The sequence below is a fragment of the Hypomesus transpacificus genome, chromosome 23 (genome assembly GCF_021917145.1).
Source record: "Hypomesus transpacificus isolate Combined female chromosome 23, fHypTra1, whole genome shotgun sequence".
Lineage (NCBI taxonomy): Eukaryota > Metazoa > Chordata > Actinopteri > Osmeriformes > Osmeridae > Hypomesus > Hypomesus transpacificus.
The window spans coordinates 20,483,394-20,501,540 of record NC_061082.1 but is presented as its reverse complement, the minus strand read 5'-3'; the positions used below and the strand labels follow the sequence as shown (position 1 = coordinate 20,501,540).

General features: G+C 47.9%; 3 protein-coding genes across 13 annotated transcripts in view; 2 read left to right on the top strand and 1 right to left on the bottom strand.

The window, feature by feature from the left end:
* The first annotated feature begins 438 nt into the window (after positions 1-438).
* On the top strand, positions 439-5,113 carry LOC124485903 (uncharacterized protein C7orf57-like). 4 transcript variants are annotated; one of them, XM_047047791.1, is made up of 8 exons: positions 439-645; positions 1,000-1,052; positions 1,332-1,517; positions 1,608-1,710; positions 1,810-1,903; positions 3,322-3,407; positions 4,291-4,376; positions 4,673-5,113. In XM_047047791.1, exons 2-8 carry the CDS (start codon positions 1,016-1,018, stop codon positions 4,693-4,695), a joined length of 615 nt encoding a protein of 204 aa, XP_046903747.1. In that variant the 5' UTR covers positions 439-645; positions 1,000-1,015; the 3' UTR covers positions 4,696-5,113. The 4 variants fall into 4 exon arrangements, with proteins under 4 accessions (XP_046903747.1, XP_046903746.1, XP_046903745.1 ...); XM_047047790.1 differs by having other exon boundaries at positions 444-645; positions 1,783-1,903; positions 4,291-4,367; XM_047047789.1 differs by having other exon boundaries at positions 445-645; positions 1,783-1,903.
* A 677-nt stretch (positions 5,114-5,790) lies between these two features.
* On the top strand, positions 5,791-8,627 carry upp2 (uridine phosphorylase 2). Of its 8 annotated transcripts, none has more exons than XM_047047894.1 (8): positions 5,791-5,904; positions 6,002-6,070; positions 6,271-6,388; positions 6,489-6,647; positions 6,809-6,923; positions 7,237-7,446; positions 7,883-8,029; positions 8,189-8,610. In XM_047047894.1, exons 1-8 carry the CDS (start codon positions 5,894-5,896, stop codon positions 8,329-8,331), a joined length of 972 nt encoding a protein of 323 aa, XP_046903850.1. In that variant the 5' UTR covers positions 5,791-5,893; the 3' UTR covers positions 8,332-8,610. The 8 variants fall into 8 exon arrangements, with proteins under 8 accessions (XP_046903850.1, XP_046903852.1, XP_046903845.1 ...); XM_047047896.1 differs by having other exon boundaries at positions 5,796-5,891; XM_047047889.1 differs by having other exon boundaries at positions 5,803-5,904; positions 6,250-6,388; positions 6,489-6,698; positions 8,189-8,627.
* Positions 8,628-9,009: 382 nt separating this feature from the next.
* LOC124484903 (coiled-coil domain-containing protein 148-like) overlaps positions 9,010-18,147 on the bottom strand; it is a 41,597-nt gene continuing 32,459 nt past the window's right edge. The window contains exons 11-14 of the mRNA XM_047046022.1: positions 17,634-17,752; positions 16,501-16,618; positions 10,074-10,211; positions 9,010-9,444 (exon numbers count right to left, since the gene is read on the bottom strand). Coding sequence (XP_046901978.1) covers positions 9,298-9,444; positions 10,074-10,211; positions 16,501-16,618; positions 17,634-17,752 — 522 coding nt within the window. The 3' untranslated portion in view covers positions 9,010-9,297. The remainder of the gene's footprint in view (positions 9,445-10,073; positions 10,212-16,500; positions 16,619-17,633; positions 17,753-18,147) is intronic.

Genomic DNA, 18,147 nt, shown 5'->3' with positions numbered 1-18,147 from the left:
ATGGAACACAAACATGGAAACACAAACATGGAAACAAAACAAGTAAAACATAAAAGTAGCCTACATATTGGCTCGGCTATATATAGCCTACTTCACAATTATCGTACACATTCTACGGTAAAAAACAAACACAAATTAAATACACCAAAATGATTCAAGAAACCCCGGTAGCACTGGTCTAAACTACAGGTCTGCACAAATAAAACGGGTGCACAAATATGTACTGTCACAATCCAGACGAAATGCATGTTTATTCGTTTCATGTCTGCTAGGCTAACTAACTACTGTAGCACCAGCTACAGCTGTGAATGTAGCTGGCTAGTAGTTGATGTTGTATGTGAAGACAATAAGTATATAAAATATTGTTAAGTACTAAAGCATGATATGTATCCAGTAGCACCGTGACTTTCTGCCACCAGTAGGCTACTTCAGTACAGATGTAGAGCTGGTCTACTAGCCTCGCTGTGCTCTTGAACACACCCCTGCAGTCCAACCCTGTTTCTATGACAACATACTAGTTGTAAACTGGAATTCAATCTTCAATCTTTCACTGGTCATCATCATCAGCTTCTCTTGTAGTCCGATAGCTCGCTGCCTTAATAGGTATCAGAAAACACCTACAATTTCGCTCTTCCTTAGATAGAGGTAAGTACATTAGTAGAAAATACGCCAGGTTTTGGAATATGGGAATAACTATAGTACCAGAGAAAACTGTTGGAATTTTTAACACGCATGAACTAGCTAGCTAACTAGCTAGCTAGCTAGCAATCACTTTAGCTCGGATGACTATGCTGGGTTTTTGTCTTCATTTTCCAACAGAAAAACAACTAGCTAGCTAGAGCTAATGCTAACCAGCAGACGTTAGCTCTAGCTAGGCTAGCTGGCTAACTGTAGCATTAGAATGTGTGCAGCAATAGCATAGCTAGCTGCCAATGTTCTGCTGCATTATCACTTTAGCTCGGATGACTATGCTGGGTTTTTGTCTTCATTTTCCATCAGAAAAACAACTATAGAAATGAATACTGATACAGATCGTCGACCTTCAAAGCATGGTAAGTGTAGAGCCGAGGCCTTAAATATTCAGTTTGCACAACCAGATCAATCCTGACTCATGATGAATCAGGGTGGGTCCTCCACGGCATCTCTTCATGGGACGCCGGGAGCAGCGGCTATCCGCCTGGCAACGGCAGGCTTGCAACAAGCTAGCTCGCACATAGCTTGAACGCAGAGTCCTATAATCCTTGACAAAGCTTCATCAGTGTTTAACTGCTGTAGACAGTCGTATATGAACCATATAGTTACATTGTTTTAATCGTGCACGTGTATTTTAGGAATCAAAACCGGCTATAATGCTGACGATGGCGTAAACGGTACATCGAGCGGACCTACATCACAAATTCCCGGACTGTCTCAAGATGCTAACAACGGTCCTGAGGAGAGGAGCCGCGGGCGCCGTGTAGGAGTTATGGACTCGGACTCTGTTTATGTAAAACTGGCAAAACAAGGAGGACAGAAGGGTACAAATATATATAGCTTATTTAAATGAGCTAGCATGTATCGGCTCTTCTGTTTATTCATGTGATTGTGGATGTCTGCCCATGTTACAGGCCTGCTGTGGCACGAGGAGACCAACTTGGAATCCAAACCTAACCCAGCATACCAGGCCCCTGACTGGTTTGCTGAAGGTTCACAAAATCAAGAGGCTGTAAGGTAACTTATACACCAGCAGACAACTAAATGTTATATTTTGTGATTCTGCGTACTAACATTAATTGTCTACAGTCTACACAATGCCCTGTCTTCTTTTAGCCCAACTGAAAACGAGAAAACTGTACGTACACCAGATGCCCCTTTTGGAAGTGACAACAAGTCGACTTGGGAGCGCGAGGCAGACAGAGAGAAGGTGAACCCTGACACCGCTGCTCTGCCATTGTTCTCTCAAAACAGCCTCTCTAGCTCAATTTATCATATTCCCGCATTTGTTTTATTCATGTCAGTTCTTTCTCTTGATGCTTGTTATTCATGGCCCCCTTTTTGTTTCGGATCTTAAATTCTGTACATTACTTTAAACCTACATGGTAACATTAGTCAAACAGACGCCTTATTTGCGTGTGGGTTATAACTTGACAAATTGACTTAATAGGGGGCTCCTTTATAAAACTGTGCTAGAATTCACGTGAACACGTTGCGTACTATCGAAACACAGCACACCCCACTTCCTTCATCACAATTTACTGGAAATGAAGCGCGCGAGCGTCTTGCCCCACCCAAGTAACGCCTATAAATGATCACGGACACGCCCCGAATTCATATTAATAGGGTTAGGGTCAGTAACACTTTCAGGTGTGGTAATTGCACTGTTATTGACAAAGACAGGGACAATATCACATTGACAGTTACGCGTAACGAACATGTGAAAACATATGACACTCGTATCTCGGCATTCCTACCTGCCTGACTGGCAACAGCATCAGTTTAAACCTAATTTGTCCTCATGTTCACCTAATTATTTATGAGAATACATTTCAACATGCCATTATTGTTCCATGATTACAGATCCAATCAAATATGATTCCCAATTAAACTACAAATATGTAAAATAAGATAATCCTTTATTTGTCCCGCAGTGGGGAAATTGCAGTTCGCAACAGTAGCAGGGTACAGAACAGCACTCAGAATACAATTACATATGAAAATAAGAAATGTAAAATATACGAGATACAAGATACAGGGAGTCATAAAATAGAATCTAAGGCTATAAAAAAGTAAAATAATATAATAATAAATAAAGTAAGTGAGCGTTAAGTGTGATTTGAGTTGAGTGTGGTGGCTGCCGCTATTGAGGGGTTTGTTTGCCTAAACAGATACGCCTATCTCCGTTTGTTTTGATCGGAAATCATGTTTTTTGTGCGTGTACTCCAGGGAACTCTTCATAATGTAACACGTGATAGGTTATATTTCGATTTTTTTTTCTCACAATGTTATCAACGTGAAGGCTTGTCCCGAGTTTAATCATTCTGCCATCGGTGTCGCAGTTTCCAATTTCTCTAAGTTGTGTGCGTACTAATGGGCAACAATGTGCGTGGAAGACCGCACATTCTCACGTGAAGTTTATTTTTTAAATAAATCCCAAAGTTTGCGCCCGAACTGGCGCGCGTATTATTAACAGCAGTAATACATGAAGCCCCACAGTACACTGGTTATCGACAGTGACCCAGCTTGGTCGAAAGACTAATGTTGATGTTTTATTATTTGTATTCTTAACAACGCCTCAACCCATATATGAAATGACAAATATTAAATGACTTTGTTAACCGTCAGAAATGTGGAGACCCTGCCAGCAGCCAGATGGAGAAGCTGGCCTTGACCGAAGAGGAGCAACACGATGCAAGCAAGTTCAAGAAAACGTACGTGCAATAGCAACTTGTGTCCACTAGGTGGCAGCAGAGGATATTCATTATTTTAGCCGTGATGTGCTGTCTGCCTCCCCGGATCTGTAGATAATATCTAACTGACCCTGTATATAAGTCTATGAACTGACCAGAAGTGCATAGCTAGCATGGATAATATAAATGCATAGAAAACAGCCAGGTCACAAAGCAGTTGCTGTGTTAGTGTACATTTTAAAGTTATCAGTAGCCTAGGTTTGGATTTCGGAAGGAGTGTTGGTTTCGGGAATCCGGTAAACAAATTTGACACGTTGTCACACCGCACTGATCCCAGAACACGGATCATGAGCTGTTGAGATGCCTCTCTGTTGGAACATTTGTCTGTTTGACTTGGCTACCCACTGCGTTGTGCAACAGATCTTCTGAACGTTTGGGCAATGACATGTCATTCAAAAGTCAGCCTTTTACATACCGGAATGAACTGCAAAACACAAGGTCACATGACCAAGACGAGTACAAAATATCCATGGGCCTAGCTTCTGTCTAATGTCCTCTGTCTATTGACAAGAATGTCCGTTGCACCTAAATACTTTAACGTAGACACACACTAGCTCATTTGTGGATATTAAATAAAAATAATCATTTGACGAATAGCCAAAGTGTTTGTCAATGTTTTCAGTGTCCAAATGCAATGTTTGCCTTTTGTGGGCATGGCCCATGCATGCGTTTAGCCAGAGGGTTCTTCAACAAATCAATACCGCAGCAGCTGATCAGCCAGAAAGAGTCCAACTGGACTTGTTCCTCTCCAGAGATCCGCCTGTCTGGCCTGTTGCTGATGACAGATGCTAACCTCACATGGGCTGTGTTGTGGTTGAAACTCCCTCTTCTTGTGTTCTTGCAGGGCTCAAAATAAGAAACCAGAAGCTGTCAGCATGTCCAAGCTGCTGAGCTTTGGCTACGTTGAGAATGAGCCCTCAGGTGTGTCAGGTGTGTAGTAATGTGGGGACACAGATCAGGAGTACTGTCTCTCCCCCTCCACGGCTCGGACCCCAGACCACCCTAATATCAAACATGATGTCAGATTATTTATTGGTTGTATGTGACAATAAATGTATGTGACAATCTGCATGTCTGAAGTCACATAGATAAAAGTAAAAAATGATAATGCTTGTGTGCCATCAAGAAATTATGATATGCCTCTTAACAAGTTTAATCTGTAAGAAATATAAATCCCTGGTGCTCGTGATGATGATCTAAGGCAACTTCTTGTGTGTTTCTTCTAGCCTCTGATGTTTCCCAGAACTAGAGCAGACCTGAGTCGGGCGTTCCCCCCCCCAGAGTTCTCCCCCATGATCCTAGCTGTTACCTGCCCACATAAACCTCACCGTTCTGTTCTAGAAACTGAAAGTTAGCTTCAAGTTCAAGTAGCTGCACCACTCGTCAAGTTAGCCGTTCCAAGACATGTATACAAGTGGGAAATGAGATCAAGCGTTTAGTTTGAGCTGTTAGATCAGCTCTTTGCTGTGCCTGTCATCGTTGCCTCTGCACTGTGACTGTATGACGACAAAGTCCTTGCTAAACTAAGCTATGCCAAGATTGTTTGGAAGGGTGACTTTTGTAAAAGGAGCATGGCTTACAGTGCCTCCTCTAAAATGAGCTGTTCTGTGTTTGGGCATGTTGTCTTTGTGCTCCTCATGGTGAAATAAAAATGAAGTGATTCCTTCTGTCATCTCTGCCTTGTTTTCAACACAACATCCACACAGCGCACCACAGCGCAGCGTCCCGCATACTTAGGAATGAGTCTGCCCAAGGACATGATGAGTTTCATGGTACCTTCTCTACAATCAGCAACCATAGTGTCAGCCCAACATTATACACACATCTTTATGGGATGGAAAGTGAACAGATGCCAGTGATGTACAAACACAGGTCGTTTATATCCCAGGTCTGCTGTGTTGACTGCACACCACCTGCTCCCAGAACAAGATAAGGTGAAGGAGGGGAATGTGGCAAAAAGCACTGAGTTGCATAACAAACCTAGTCAGTAATTACCAGTAGTTTTACAGGGGCAATGCAACTTTACGTAACTTTGGCATATCCCAAAGGTTGATCACGCTGCTTTCCATGAAAACGCTATACACCCTGAAAACATGGTGTGCTTTTGTGTACACATGGGATTAAAAAAAATATTGTGCTCATGTGGTTGACTACGTTGTTAAAGCATACAGGGGTGTAACTTTGGAGGTTGGCCAAATGTTTGTTCCTCTTGTGGTTGCATGGTAGTGTGTTAAGACCCTGGTAATATCTCACAGGAGACACCACTCCTCCCTCTACAGCCAATCAGTCCGAGGGTTGGGTCGGGTTAGGGTCGGGGGAAGGACTATATCAAGCCCTCAGGCAGAGATCACTCTTATTCACCTCAGCAGCGGACAGGACACACTGAAGCTACACATCACTGAGAAATTCAATCACGTTTTAGGATTCAGAACTTCCCTAATTGCAGTATGTACTTTAAGTATGTATTGAATTTGTGGCTGTTATAAATTGTGGCTATTTCATACTTGGATTGGTTGGTAGTGGTTATATATATATTTTTTCCATATGTATTTTAGTATAGAAAGAACCACAACCATGGCACCTATTCTACTCAGTATGGGGACGGACCCTTCTGGATACATCGAGTGAGTATTCTGTCCAGTATTTCAAGAACTGTGCTGATGTTTTTATTTCAACACTGCTGTGTGTGTGTGAGCCGTCCTGCCCTGCACCTGGCTGTCACCTGTCACCTGGCTGTGTCACCTGTCACCTGTGTGTCACCTGTCACCTGTGTGTCACCTGTCACCTGTGTGTAATGCTGCAGTGTTACTGTGTCTGGACCCAGACAGACAGAGGTTCACGTGAAGAACCCCCACCTTGACACGATGGAGGAGGACATCCTCTACCACTTCAGCCTGGGGACCAAGACACACAACCTGCCTGAGATGTTTGGAGACATCAAGGTTGGTGGAGCTCCACAGCAACACACGTCACGGCTGTCCTCGACAACAGAAGACTATGAACTCTATGACCTCTGAATCTGTCTGTCTTCCCCCTGTGCAGTTTGTGTGTGTCGGTGGCAGTGCCAACCGCATGAAGGCCTTCGCCCAGTTCATCCACAAGGAGTTGTCTCTGCCTGGAAGCACTGATGACATCATTGATATCTGTGAGGGAACTGACCGGTACTCCATGTACAAAGTGGGGCCTGTGCTCTCTATCAGTGTAAGTGGAGCACAACAGTCCTCTCATCGGAGAACTCCAAGACGCTCAGATGTGCGGTACTTTTAAGAACTAATTAGGACGCATTCTAACGATCACGTCCTGTCTTTGAGAGGCTCCGGTAAGATGAGTACCATCTAACCAAGGTACTGTGTCCCCTGCAGCATGGCATGGGAGTCCCCTCTATCTCCATCATGCTCCACGAGCTCATCAAGCTCCTGCACCACGCACGCTGCCGAGACCTCGTCCTCTTCAGAATCGGCACCTCTGGAGGCATCGGTGAGTACAGGCCGCTACTCTTGCCTCGCAGTCACACCTGCCTCGCAGTCACACCTGCCTTGTAGAGTCACACCTGCTTCGTAGAATCACACCTGCCTCGTAGAGTCACACCTGCCTCGCAGTCACACTTGGCCACTTATACCAGCAGCACACCTAGTAGGAAGTTAACTAGCAACTACTGCCAACCTCAACCAATGCGCTTAGTAGGAAGCCGTCTAAAAAGCAGTGTGCCAGGATGTGGCCAACATGCCTAATAAGGGATGTAGAAGGTGTTCCTGCCGTGTTGTCAGCCCTGGCCCTGTGCTCCCTGCAGGTGTGGCTCCAGGGACGGTGGTGATCACAGACAAGGCCGTGGACCACTCCTTCCTGCCCCAGTTTGAGCAGGTGGTCCTGGGGAAGGTGATCACCAGGAGCACGGTGCTGGATGAGGACGTGGCCAGCGAGCTCCTGCACTGCTCCTCTGAGCTCCACAACGTCCCCACAGTCAGAGGAAACACCCTGTGCACAGATGACTTCTATGAAGGTATGGACGTGTTCACACCGCCTGGAGCACCTAGTAAGACTACGAGTTAGAATAAGTGTAGTGGAGGTGGTCGGGTGATAGTACATGACTATGGACTTCTGCCAGGGAGCTAAACACTTCGCTTCAGGGAAGGAAGTTTGTTGTTGTTGCTCTTGCGCTAACCCTAGGCTGTGTCCTGCTGTGTGTGTGTCGTGCTGTGTGTGTGTGTGTGTCCTGCTGTGTGTGTGTGTGTGTGTCCTGCTGTGTGTGTGTGTGTGTGTGTGTCCTGCTGTGTGTGCGTCGTGCTGTGTGTCTTGCTGTGTGTGCGTCGTGCTGTGTGTGTGTGTGTGTGTCTTGCTGTGCGTCGTGCTGTGTGTCTTGCTGTGTGTGCGTCGTGCTGTGTGTGTGTGTGTGTGTCGTGCTGTGCGTCGTGCTGTGTGTGTGTGTGTGCTCCCAGGTCAGGGCAGGCTGGACGGAGCGCTCTGTTCCTTCTCCCCAGAGGAAAAGCAGGAGTACCTGAGGAGTGCCCACGAGGCCGGGGTCAGGAACATCGAGATGGAGTCCACCGTGTTCGCAGCCATGTGCAGAGTCTGTGGCATCAAAGGTCAGCTGCTGTTTCATAAGAAATAACATGACCTTCCTCTCAGCTTAGAGGCAGTGGGGGGAAGATAAGAACAAGAACATCGACTCAAACATGTGAGAAAGCAGCACTACATGTTGTTTGTTGGGCGTTGGTCTAACACGTGTGCTCTCCTCCTACCAGCTGCCGTGGTCTGTGTGACTCTGCTGAACCGCTTTGATGGAGACCAGATCTCCACGCCTCACCATGTCCTGCTGGAGTACCAGCACAGACCGCAGACTCTCGTCTCCCACTTCATCAAGAAGCGCCTGGGATACATCCTTTAAGATCCACACACCCCAGACGCCTACAGCACCAAACCTTTATGTGGACTTGTAAATAGTCATGTGAATATGTGACACTTATTTAAAGAGAATTTGAAGCTGCTTTTGAAAATATGTTAAATATATTTTACAGATGTTGACTTGGTTGGAAGTTCTGTTATTGATAAAAGGTATTTTTACTTCTGTGATCTGTGAGTAAATGGCTATGATGTTGTATATCGATTTGTTACTTTGCTACTTGTGCCACTTTGGAAGTGAATACAAGTTTTGAAAATAAAACACTCTCCTACATTTATTTTAAAATAACCTTTTGAGCTGAAATGAGAGTCTGAGCCGGTGTAGCCTGACGACATTTAGAAGCAAAAGAGACACAACTCTGACTTTATCACACCTGAGAAGAATGGGATCTTCTGGAAAGGGTGCAGTGACTTGTTTTCAGAAGATACTGCTTGAGGGTTGAACTTTGCTGTCATATGTCAGATCAGATCCCGGCATGTTTGCATGGATGTAGGGCTAAGTGGGAAGTTACATGGGGATGAAAGGTTCAACAGCCTGCCAGATTCTGAATCAGTCTGTCCAAATATTTACTTGCAGTTCAAACTTAACAGACTAAACAGAGCAGACAAACAGATGAGTCTGTGTAGGAAATACAGACAGACACATTTTCCATCATTGGTTTGTATTCAGCTTCCCACAGATGATACACTCAGTGTGAAATGAAAAGTCCACTGTCTTAGATGTTCCTAAACGTGTCGGTTAAGGGAGCGAGGTGACATGTACTATATTTTAGTTTTAGTGTTTGTTACAAGGAACCAGTGAGACCTTTGAACATGAAGTAGAAAACTTATCTCCTTGTTTTCTGTAATCACTCAAATAACATCACACATCTTAAACAACATATATTGCCATATCGGGGCTGATTGCCACTGGTTGGCAGTTCAGATTGAACTGGCGCCAAGGACAGATCTTTCAGGACCTAAAGCCAGTGGACTCAGTGTCTCGTCTGGGTGGCCTGAGTGGTTTGAGGCCTGAGAAAACCTGCTGGGCGTACGGCGTGTTGTGGAGGCCAGCCTGTCGAAGAGCCTGCTCCACGCGCACCCTGGGGTCAGACACAATCTGGAAAACACACAACGGACTGGAAGTGATCACACTGTGTACGTATCTTTTGTAAGATTCCAAAACACTGACACTAGATGAGTCAGGTTATCTTTCCACACATCTTCTGTCGTCTGTTTCCCACGCGTTTTCTACTGGGATTCCAAGGTCAGTTACTGATCTCTTAAGGTTTGGTATTGAAGTACAGGATCATTAGATTGCAACCCTGTTACTCAATCAACCATAACAAAACCAAAGTGTGTTCTACATGTGAGCGATCCTGTCCAGATGTGGGCCTGTGCTGTTGACTCACTGGGGGCCTTAAAGAGGGGGAGGGGCTGTTTAAAGTCCTGTCTGTATGAGGGGAATGTTTACCCAAGTCAAACATTGTTGTGGTGTACATCCTGACTGATATAATTAACCACACTAGGTTTTATCACAACCACTGTCAGCTTCATCAACATACCTCAGAGGAAGAGTTAAGGGTGAACGCAGGAGGGATAGGGGAGGAGAGGGGGAGAGGGGAGTAGAGAGGGAGAGAGGGAGGAAGAGAGAGTGAGAGGGGAGGAAAGGAGAGGGGAGGAAAGGACAGGGGGAGAGGGGAGGACAGGGGGAGAGGGAGAGATGGTGCATGAGAAGGTCGGTCTCACCTGTGTATCAGTGTAGGTGTGCAGATCATAAAGAGGTTTATGAAGAACAAACTCCTCCTGTTCTCCCAGCTGACGGTTCCTCCAAGCGGCCGTATCTCCCATCATCCTCGCTGGGTCCCCCTCCGCCATCACCGCCACCTAGGCGTGAGAGGAAGCTCACTCACACTGTCCACACACTGAAGCTGTCCACACCCTGAAGCTGTCCACACCCTGAAGCTGTCCACACCCTGAAGCTGTCCACACACTGAAGCTGTCCACACACTGAAGCTGTCCACCCAGGTGAAAAAAAAGTATACTTAAGAGTATTTCAAGCATATTCACATTTTCAATAGTACATTTTAAATATACTAAGAAAAAGTGTACTATCTGTGAATATATAAAAAGTATACTATCATCATGCTTTTACCAATTTTAACGTTAATACGTTGAACACACTTTAAAAAAATTGTACTACAGTAGTACAATTTTTTTTTTTTTTTTTTTTTTTTTTTTTTTTTTTTTTTTTTAGTACCCCTTTTTTTTTAGTTTTTTACTACAGTACCCCTCCTTGAGTCACCACCTTACCGCGGTGGAGGGGTTTGCGTGTCCTAGTGATCCTGGAAGCTATGTTGTCGGGGGCTTCATGCCCCTGGTAGGGTCACCCAAGGCAAACAGGTTCCAGGTGAAAGACCAGACAAAGCGTGGCTCAAAAAACCAACCATGAAGAAATACAACAATGGTTCTCAGTTGCCCCTGCCCGGAAGCGGGTCACCGGGGCCCCCCCCTGGAGCCAGGCCCGGGGGTGGGGCTCGATGGCGAGCGCCTGGTGGCCGGGCCTTTTCCCATGGGGCCCGGTCGGGCACAGCCCGAAGAGACAACGTGGGACCCTCTTCCAGTGGGCTCACCATCCGCAGGAGGGGTCATGGGGGTCGGGTGCAGTGTGAGACGGGCGGCGGCCGAAGGCGGGGGCCTTGGCGGTCCGATCCTCGGCTGCAAAAGTTAGCTTTAGGGACGTGGAACGTCACCTCGCTGGCGGGAAAGGAGCCTGAGCTGGTGCGCGAGGTAGAGAGTTTCCGGCTAGATATAGTCGGCCTCGCCTCGACGCACAGCGTGGGCTCCGGAACCAGTCTCCTTGAGAGGGGCTGGACTCTCTTCCACTCTGGAGTTGCCCTTGGTGAGAGGCGTCGAGCTGGGGTGGGAATACTGGTTTCCCCTCGGTTCGGCGCCTGTACATTGGGGTTCACCCCGGTGGACGAGAGGGTAGCCTCCCTCCGCCTTCGGGTGGGGGGACGGGTCCTCACTGTCGTTTGTGCTTATGCACCAAACGGCAGCTCAGAGTACCCACCCTTTTTGGAGTCTCTGGGGGGGGTGCTGGAAAGCGCTCCTCCTGGGGATTCCCTCGTCCTCCTGGGGGACTTCAATGCTCATGTGGGCAATGACAGTGAGACCTGGAGGGGCGTGATTGGGAGGAACGGCCCGGCCCCCCCGATCTGAACCCGAGTGGTGTTTTGTTGTTGGACTTCTGTGCTAGACGCGGTTTGTCCATAACGAACACCATGTTCAAGCATAAGGGTGTCCATATGTGCACCTGGCACCAGGACACCCGAGGTCTCAGTTCGATGATCGACTTTGTAGTCGTGTCATCGGACTTGGGGCCGCATGTCTTGGACACTCGGGTGAGGAGAGGGGCGGAGCTGTCAACTGATCACCACCTGGTGGTGAGTTGGCTTCGATGGTGGGGGAGGACGCCGGTCAGGCCTGGCAGGCCCAAACGTAATGTGAGGGTCTGCTGGGAACGTCTGGCGGAACCCTCTGTCAGAAGGAGCTTCAACTCCCACCTCCGGGAGAGCTTCGATCATGTCTCGGGGGGGGCCGGGGACATTGAGTCCGAATGGGCCATGTTCCGGGCCTCCATTGTTGAAGCGGCTGACCGGAGCTGCGGCCGCAGGGCGGTCGGTGCATGTCGCGGCGGTAACCCTCGGACCCGGTGGTGGACTCCGGAGGTGAGGGATGCCGTCAAGCTGAAGAAGGAGGCCTATCGGACTTTATTGGCTGGTAGGACTCCAGAGGCAGCTGATGTGTACCGGCAGGCCAAGCGGAACGCGGCTTTGGCGGTCGCGGAGGCAAAAACCCGGGCATGGGAGGAGTTCGGCGAGGCCATGGAGAATGACTTCCGAACGGCTTCAAAAAGGTTCTGGACCACCATCCGGCGGCTCAGGAGGGGGAAGCAGTGCTCTGTCAACACTGTATACGGTGGGGATGGTGCGCTGCTGACCTCGACGGGGGACGTCCTGGATCGGTGGAAGGAATACTTCGAAGACCTCCTTAATTCCACCAACACGCTTTCCGACGTGGAGGCAGAGTCTGGGGACATCGGGGGGGGCCCTTCTATCTCTGGGGCTGAGGTCGCCGAGGTGGTTGAAAAACTCCGCGGTGGCAGGGCCCCTGGGGTGGATGAGGTCCGCCCGGAGTTCCTTAAGGCTCTGGATGTTGTAGGGCTGTCTTGGTTGACGCGACTCTGCAACATCGCGTGGACATCGGGGACAGTGCCTCTGGACTGGCAGACCGGGGTGGTGGTTCCCCTCTTTAAAAAGGGGGACCGGAGGGTGTGCTCCAACTTTAGGGGGATCACACTCCTCAGCCTCCCTGGGAAAGTCTATTCAGGGGTCCTGGAGAGGAGGGTCCGTCGGATTGTCGAACCTCGGATTCAGGAGGAGCAATGTGGTTTTCGTCCTGGCCGTGGAACAGTGGACCAGCTTTATACCCTCCGCGGAGTCCTGGAGGGTACGTGGGAGTTCGCCCAACCAGTCTACACATGTTTTGTGGATTTGGAAAAGGCGTTCGACCGTGTCCCTCGGGGGCTCATGTGGGGGGTGCTCCGAGAGTACGGGGTACCGGATTTCCTGATCGGGGCTGTCCGGTCCCTGTACGACCGGTGCCAGAGTTTGGTCCGCATTGCCGGTAGTAAGTCGAACTTGTTTCCGGTGAGGGTTGGACTCCGCCAGGGCTGCCCTATGTCACCGATTCTGTTCATTACCTATATGGACAGAATTTCTAGGCGCAGCCAGGGTGTTGAGGGGGTCCGGTTTGGTGACCTCAGGATCGGGTCGCTGCTTTTTGCGGATGATGTGGTCCTGTTGGCTTCATCGGGCCGTGACCTTCAGCTCTCACTGGAGCGGTTCGCAACCGAATGTGAAGCGGCTGGGATGCGAATCAGCACCTCCAAATCTGAGGCCATGGTAATCGACCGGAAAAGGGTGGAGTGCCATCTCCGGGTCGGGGAGGAGATCCTGAACCAAGCGGAGGAGTTCAAGTATCTCGGGGTCTTGTTCACGAGTGAGGGAAGAATGGAGCGCGAGGTCGACAGGCGGATCGGTGCGGCGTCCGCAGTGATGCGGGCTTTGCATCGGTCCGTCGTGGTGAAGAAGGAGCTGAGTCGAAAGGCGAAGCTCTCTATTTACCAGTCGATCTACGTTCCTACCCTCACCTATGGTCACGAACTATGGGTAGTGACCGAAAGAACGAGATCGCGAATACAAGCGGCCGAAATGAGCTTTCTCCGTAGGGTGTCCGGGCTCTCCCTTAGAGATAGGGTGAGAAGCTCGGTCATCCGGGAGGGGCTCAGAGTAGAACCGCTGCTCCTCCGCGTCGAGAGGAGCCAGCTGAGGTGGCTCGGGCATCTGATTAGGATGCCTCCTGGACGCCTCCCTGGTGAGGTGTTCCGGGCACGTCCCACTGGGAAGAGGCCCCGGGGAAGACCCAGGACACGCTGGAGGGACTATGTCTCTCAGCTGGCCTGGGAACGCCTTGGGGTCCCCCAGGAAGAGCTGGCGGAAGTGGCCGGGGGGAGGGAAGTCTGGGCCTCCCTGCTCAGGTCGCTGCCCCCGCGACCCGATCCCCGGACAAGCGGCAGATGACGACGACGACGTACTACAGTACACTTTTAGTAAATATATTATAAAAATATATACTTTAAGTAAAACGTATATGTAATTTCTAAAGTGTACAACTGGAACTTTGTGTTTAAACATATTATTTGTATATTTTAAAATGCATGCTAAAAATTTACTTTGTAACAATGCACTTAAAGCTTACTTTAAAAATAAACATTTTAATATGCTGAAATGTTAGGATATTTTAAGTTACTTTCGAAGTCCCTTGATCAATTCAGCCTTCAGTGTACTGGTATACATTTGCTGTACTGTAGTGTGTAGTAGAGTAAAGTACCTCTTTTTTTTTAACAGTTTTATTGTGCTTGTACGGCTTCTTTTTCGAAGTGGCTCATAGTCATAGTCGGTTTTAGAACAAAAAAGTGGCTTCTTTCAAGATCTCTATTTAATGCTCAACACTTGAACGGGGGCTTATTACTTGAGGAATTATTTTCGGTATCGTCTCAGTTGCACTATCAGGGCTTGGAAGTACAGTGACTTGCTAAAGTAGGCAAATGGCTAGTAGAACATAACATTTCATAATAATTTCAGTTAATCAAACAGCTGCAAGACCCAGTGAAATGTTATAGGCTAGCTAGCAAGCTAACGCTAGCATCGCTAACATTACTAATTCAACTTTGGTAGTGTAAACAAGCTCTTTGTAAGCTCGTTTTAGATATAATTGTATATGATCATGTGGACCATGAGACACGGACGCGGTATCTTTTCAAAACTTGTATTTTACCACTGCTCTTCTTGACATACTAGTAACCATTCTCACTGATTTCACGTAAACTAATGGTTTCAGCATCAAGCCTAAAGCAACTTCCGAGGGATAAAACACCCTTGTCCTTTGTCACATAGAAAGGTCTGCTACAATAGGCTATCCTCATGATTTGCAAGGTAGCTAACTAAACTTTAACAAAAATAATTTCGTAGACATAACAATGGATTCTTCCACTAAATTAGTGACTTGGCTTTATTTCTGGAGATACTAGTATCCACAACCGAAGTATGTTACACAATGCTGTAAGATCGCCCACACTCGTGCATTGCTCTTGGTACCCAGAATGCCCTGCGGCAAGATGAAAAGCTACTAAGTTAAGGGCATTAGCTTGGTTAAAGCTATTGGTAAAGCTATTGGTATTAGCATTGTTTGGAGTTCTATTGTTTTGTTCGTTTTGTTTTGATATGTGTAATGCTATGGTCTATAGTTTAGATAATTTGAGTGTTCACCCTGATTGTAAATGTTGTCTAGTTAGATAGGTATCCGTTACAATATGTGCATCTGCAAATAATCCATCATGTGAATTGCTTTCGCTCAACGTTGGCTACACAGTGATACGTTTGCATTGAAAGTGCGACTTGTACTCCAGTGCGCTTCGTACTCTGACTTGGACAAAATGTCCCTCCAGGGTCCAGAAAAAAAAAGTAAATGTTAAGAAACTCAATCATAGCATACTTGAGTATACTTGAAGACTAATTAGTTTAAGTATACTTTAAGTTATTGAATGATTAATTAATTTTAAGTGTGCTATTTTGGAACAACTTATTTTGTATTAAATGTATTTAAGTTGTAATTAAATTGTACTAAAGCACAATTTAAAGTGTATTAAGTGTACTTTTATGTGCTAAAGTGGAACAATTTCAAGTATACTTAGTACACTTTAAGTATATGGACATAGCCGTATACTTAAAGTGTACTAAGTATACTTGAAGTTGTTCCACTTTAGCACGTAAAAGTGAACTTAATATACTTTAAATTGTGCTTTAGTACAATTTAATTACAACTTAAATATATTAAGTACAAAATAAGTTGTTCCAAAATAGCACACTTCAAATTAACTAATCATTCAATAACTTGAAGTATACTGGTGATTAATCACTCTTCAAGTATACTCAAGTATGCTAAGATTTAGTATACTTAGCATATTTTTTTTTTACCTGGGCACACACTGAAGCTGTCCACACCCTGAAGCTGTCCACACCCTGAAGCTGTCCACACACTGAAGCTGTCCACACCCTGAAGCTGTCCACACCCTGAAGCTGTCTACACACTGAAGCTGTCCACACCTTGAAGCTGTCCACACACTGAAGCTGTCCACACACTGAAGCTGTCCACACCCTGAAGCTGTCTACACACTGAAGCTGTCTACACACTGAAGCTGTCTACACACTGAAGCTGTCCACACCCTGAAGCTGTCCACACACTGAAGCTGTCCACACACTGAAGCTGTCTACACACTGAAGCTGTCTACACACTGAAGCTGTCCACACACTGAAGCTGTGGAGCTTAGCATTTTTTTGTGTGTTTTCTTTTGAGAAATGAATTAGCCAAAGATAAAAAGATGTTAAGGATGATGTAAAAACATCACATCCTTATCAAGCAGCACTGCACTCTCTCATCTCACCAACAGGTGGCAGCATTGTCTCCTGTTCTGAGTTCTACCATCTAACGTCATCCCTGGTGAGGCCGATTAAACAGCAGATCTAATCAGCAGCGCTGCGGGAGGTCATACCTGATTTCTAAGAGCTTCCAGACGATTCTGTTTGTGTTCCTCCTCTTTCAGACGCCCCAGCACTCGTGCCTCCCCCTCCTCCCTGCGCTGCTGGAGAACAGACGCCCGAAACTCCACCCTGGGGGGGGGGGGGTGAAAGAGAGAAAGAACGGGGGAGGGAGGGTGGTTGAGGGTGGAAGAGGGAGTAAGAGAGAGATAGAAAGGAAGAGAGAGAGAGAGACAGAGAGAGAGAGAGCGAGAGAGGGGGTGGGAGAGAAAGGGTGGGCAAAGACATCAGGCCTCGCAGCCCCCCTCTCCTCCACCTATCTCTCCTGGCCCAGCATGCCCTGGGGCAGAGGGGACAGCTTTCTGAAGCTGCCAGAGCAGCAGCACCTCACTATCTCATCTCCCTGCAGCCCCTCAAGCCTCCACCTCCTCTCCCCTCCACCTCCTCTCCCCTCCACCTCCTCTTCCCTCTCCCCTCCACCTTCTCTCCCCTCTCCCCTCCACCTCCTCTCCCCTCTCCCCTCCACCTTCTCTCCCCTCTCCCCTCCACCTCCCTTCTTCCCTCCACCTTCTGTCCCCTCCACCTCCTCTCCCCTCCACCTCCTCTCCTCTCCCCTCCACCTCCTCTCCCCTCCACCTCCTCTTCCCTCTCCCCTCCACCTTCTCTCCCCTCTCCCCTCTCCCCTCCACCTCCTCTCCCCTCTCCCCTCCACCTCCTCTTCCCTCTCCCCTCCACCTCCTCTCCCCTCCACCTCCCTTCTTCCCTCCACCTTCTGTCCCCTCCACCTCCTCTCCCCTCCACCTCCTCTCCTCTCCCCTCCACCTCCTCTCCCCTCCCCCCTCAAGCCTCCACCTCCTCTCCCCTCCACCTCCTCTCCCCTCTCCCCTCCACCTCCCCTCTCCCCTCCACCTCCTCTCCCCTCCACCTCCTCTCCCCTCTCCCCTCCTCTTTCCTCTCCACCTCCACTGCCCTGATATCAGAGTGACACTACACAGATATCAATAGTGGTGGGACAAACTGGAGGATACTTGACATGAGCAGAGTGAAGGGAGATGTTAGGATGGTTATCCGTCCTGCTGGAGACAGGACTTCCCTCTGGTGTCCTTGAGGCAGTCAGCTTCCAGGCTCCCTGTGGAGACGGTCTCACCTCTCCTTATCTCTCCTAGCCTGCTCTGCCATGGCTCTCCTCAACTCCTCCAGCCTCAGCTGGTCTCTCCGCTCCTGCTCCTCCCTCTGCCTCTGCAGTGCTGTGTAGAACTGCTGCACCTGACACACAACAGCAACAACATCAACAGCTACTCCTACCCAGAGAAGTTCTCCACAAGGCTGGGCAGAGAAACCCTCACATCTTCATGTCCTATAGATTATGATGGTGCAGAAATCCAATAGCAGTACACATAATGAATGACATGATATTTAATTGTCTGCCAGACGATTCTACAGAAGTACATGTAATCCATTTCAGCCTAAACACCGTCATTAATCAGAGGTTCTCCCTCCAGTGTCTCTCTGGCCCCGTGGCACTCTCCACAGGAGGGAGTCCATTAAGACAAACCACACACACACACATCATTAAGGGGGTCCGGAAATAAACAGCTTGACAAGCAGATGAGAACACACACCTTCCTCCCTTGCTCTGTACACACACACATACACACACA

What these genes read in the sequence shown, in the direction of transcription:
- LOC124485903 (XM_047047789.1), top strand. Translation starts at nt 1,016, where the DNA reads ATGAATACTGATACAGATCGTCGACCTTCAAAGCATG. An exon ending in GCGAGGCAGACAGAGAGAAG is followed by an intron (nt 1,904 to 3,321) that starts GTGAACCCTGAC and finishes GTTAACCGTCAG; the next exon opens with AAATGTGGAGACCCTGCCAG. An exon ending in TGAGCCCTCAGGTGTGTCAG is followed by an intron (nt 4,377 to 4,672) that starts GTGTGTAGTAAT and finishes TGTTTCTTCTAG; the next exon opens with CCTCTGATGTTTCCCAGAAC.
- upp2 (XM_047047889.1), top strand. An exon ending in GAACTCCAAGACGCTCAGAT is followed by an intron (nt 6,699 to 6,808) that starts GTGCGGTACTTT and finishes TGTCCCCTGCAG; the next exon opens with CATGGCATGGGAGTCCCCTC. An exon ending in CACAGATGACTTCTATGAAG is followed by an intron (nt 7,447 to 7,882) that starts GTATGGACGTGT and finishes GTGTGCTCCCAG; the next exon opens with GTCAGGGCAGGCTGGACGGA.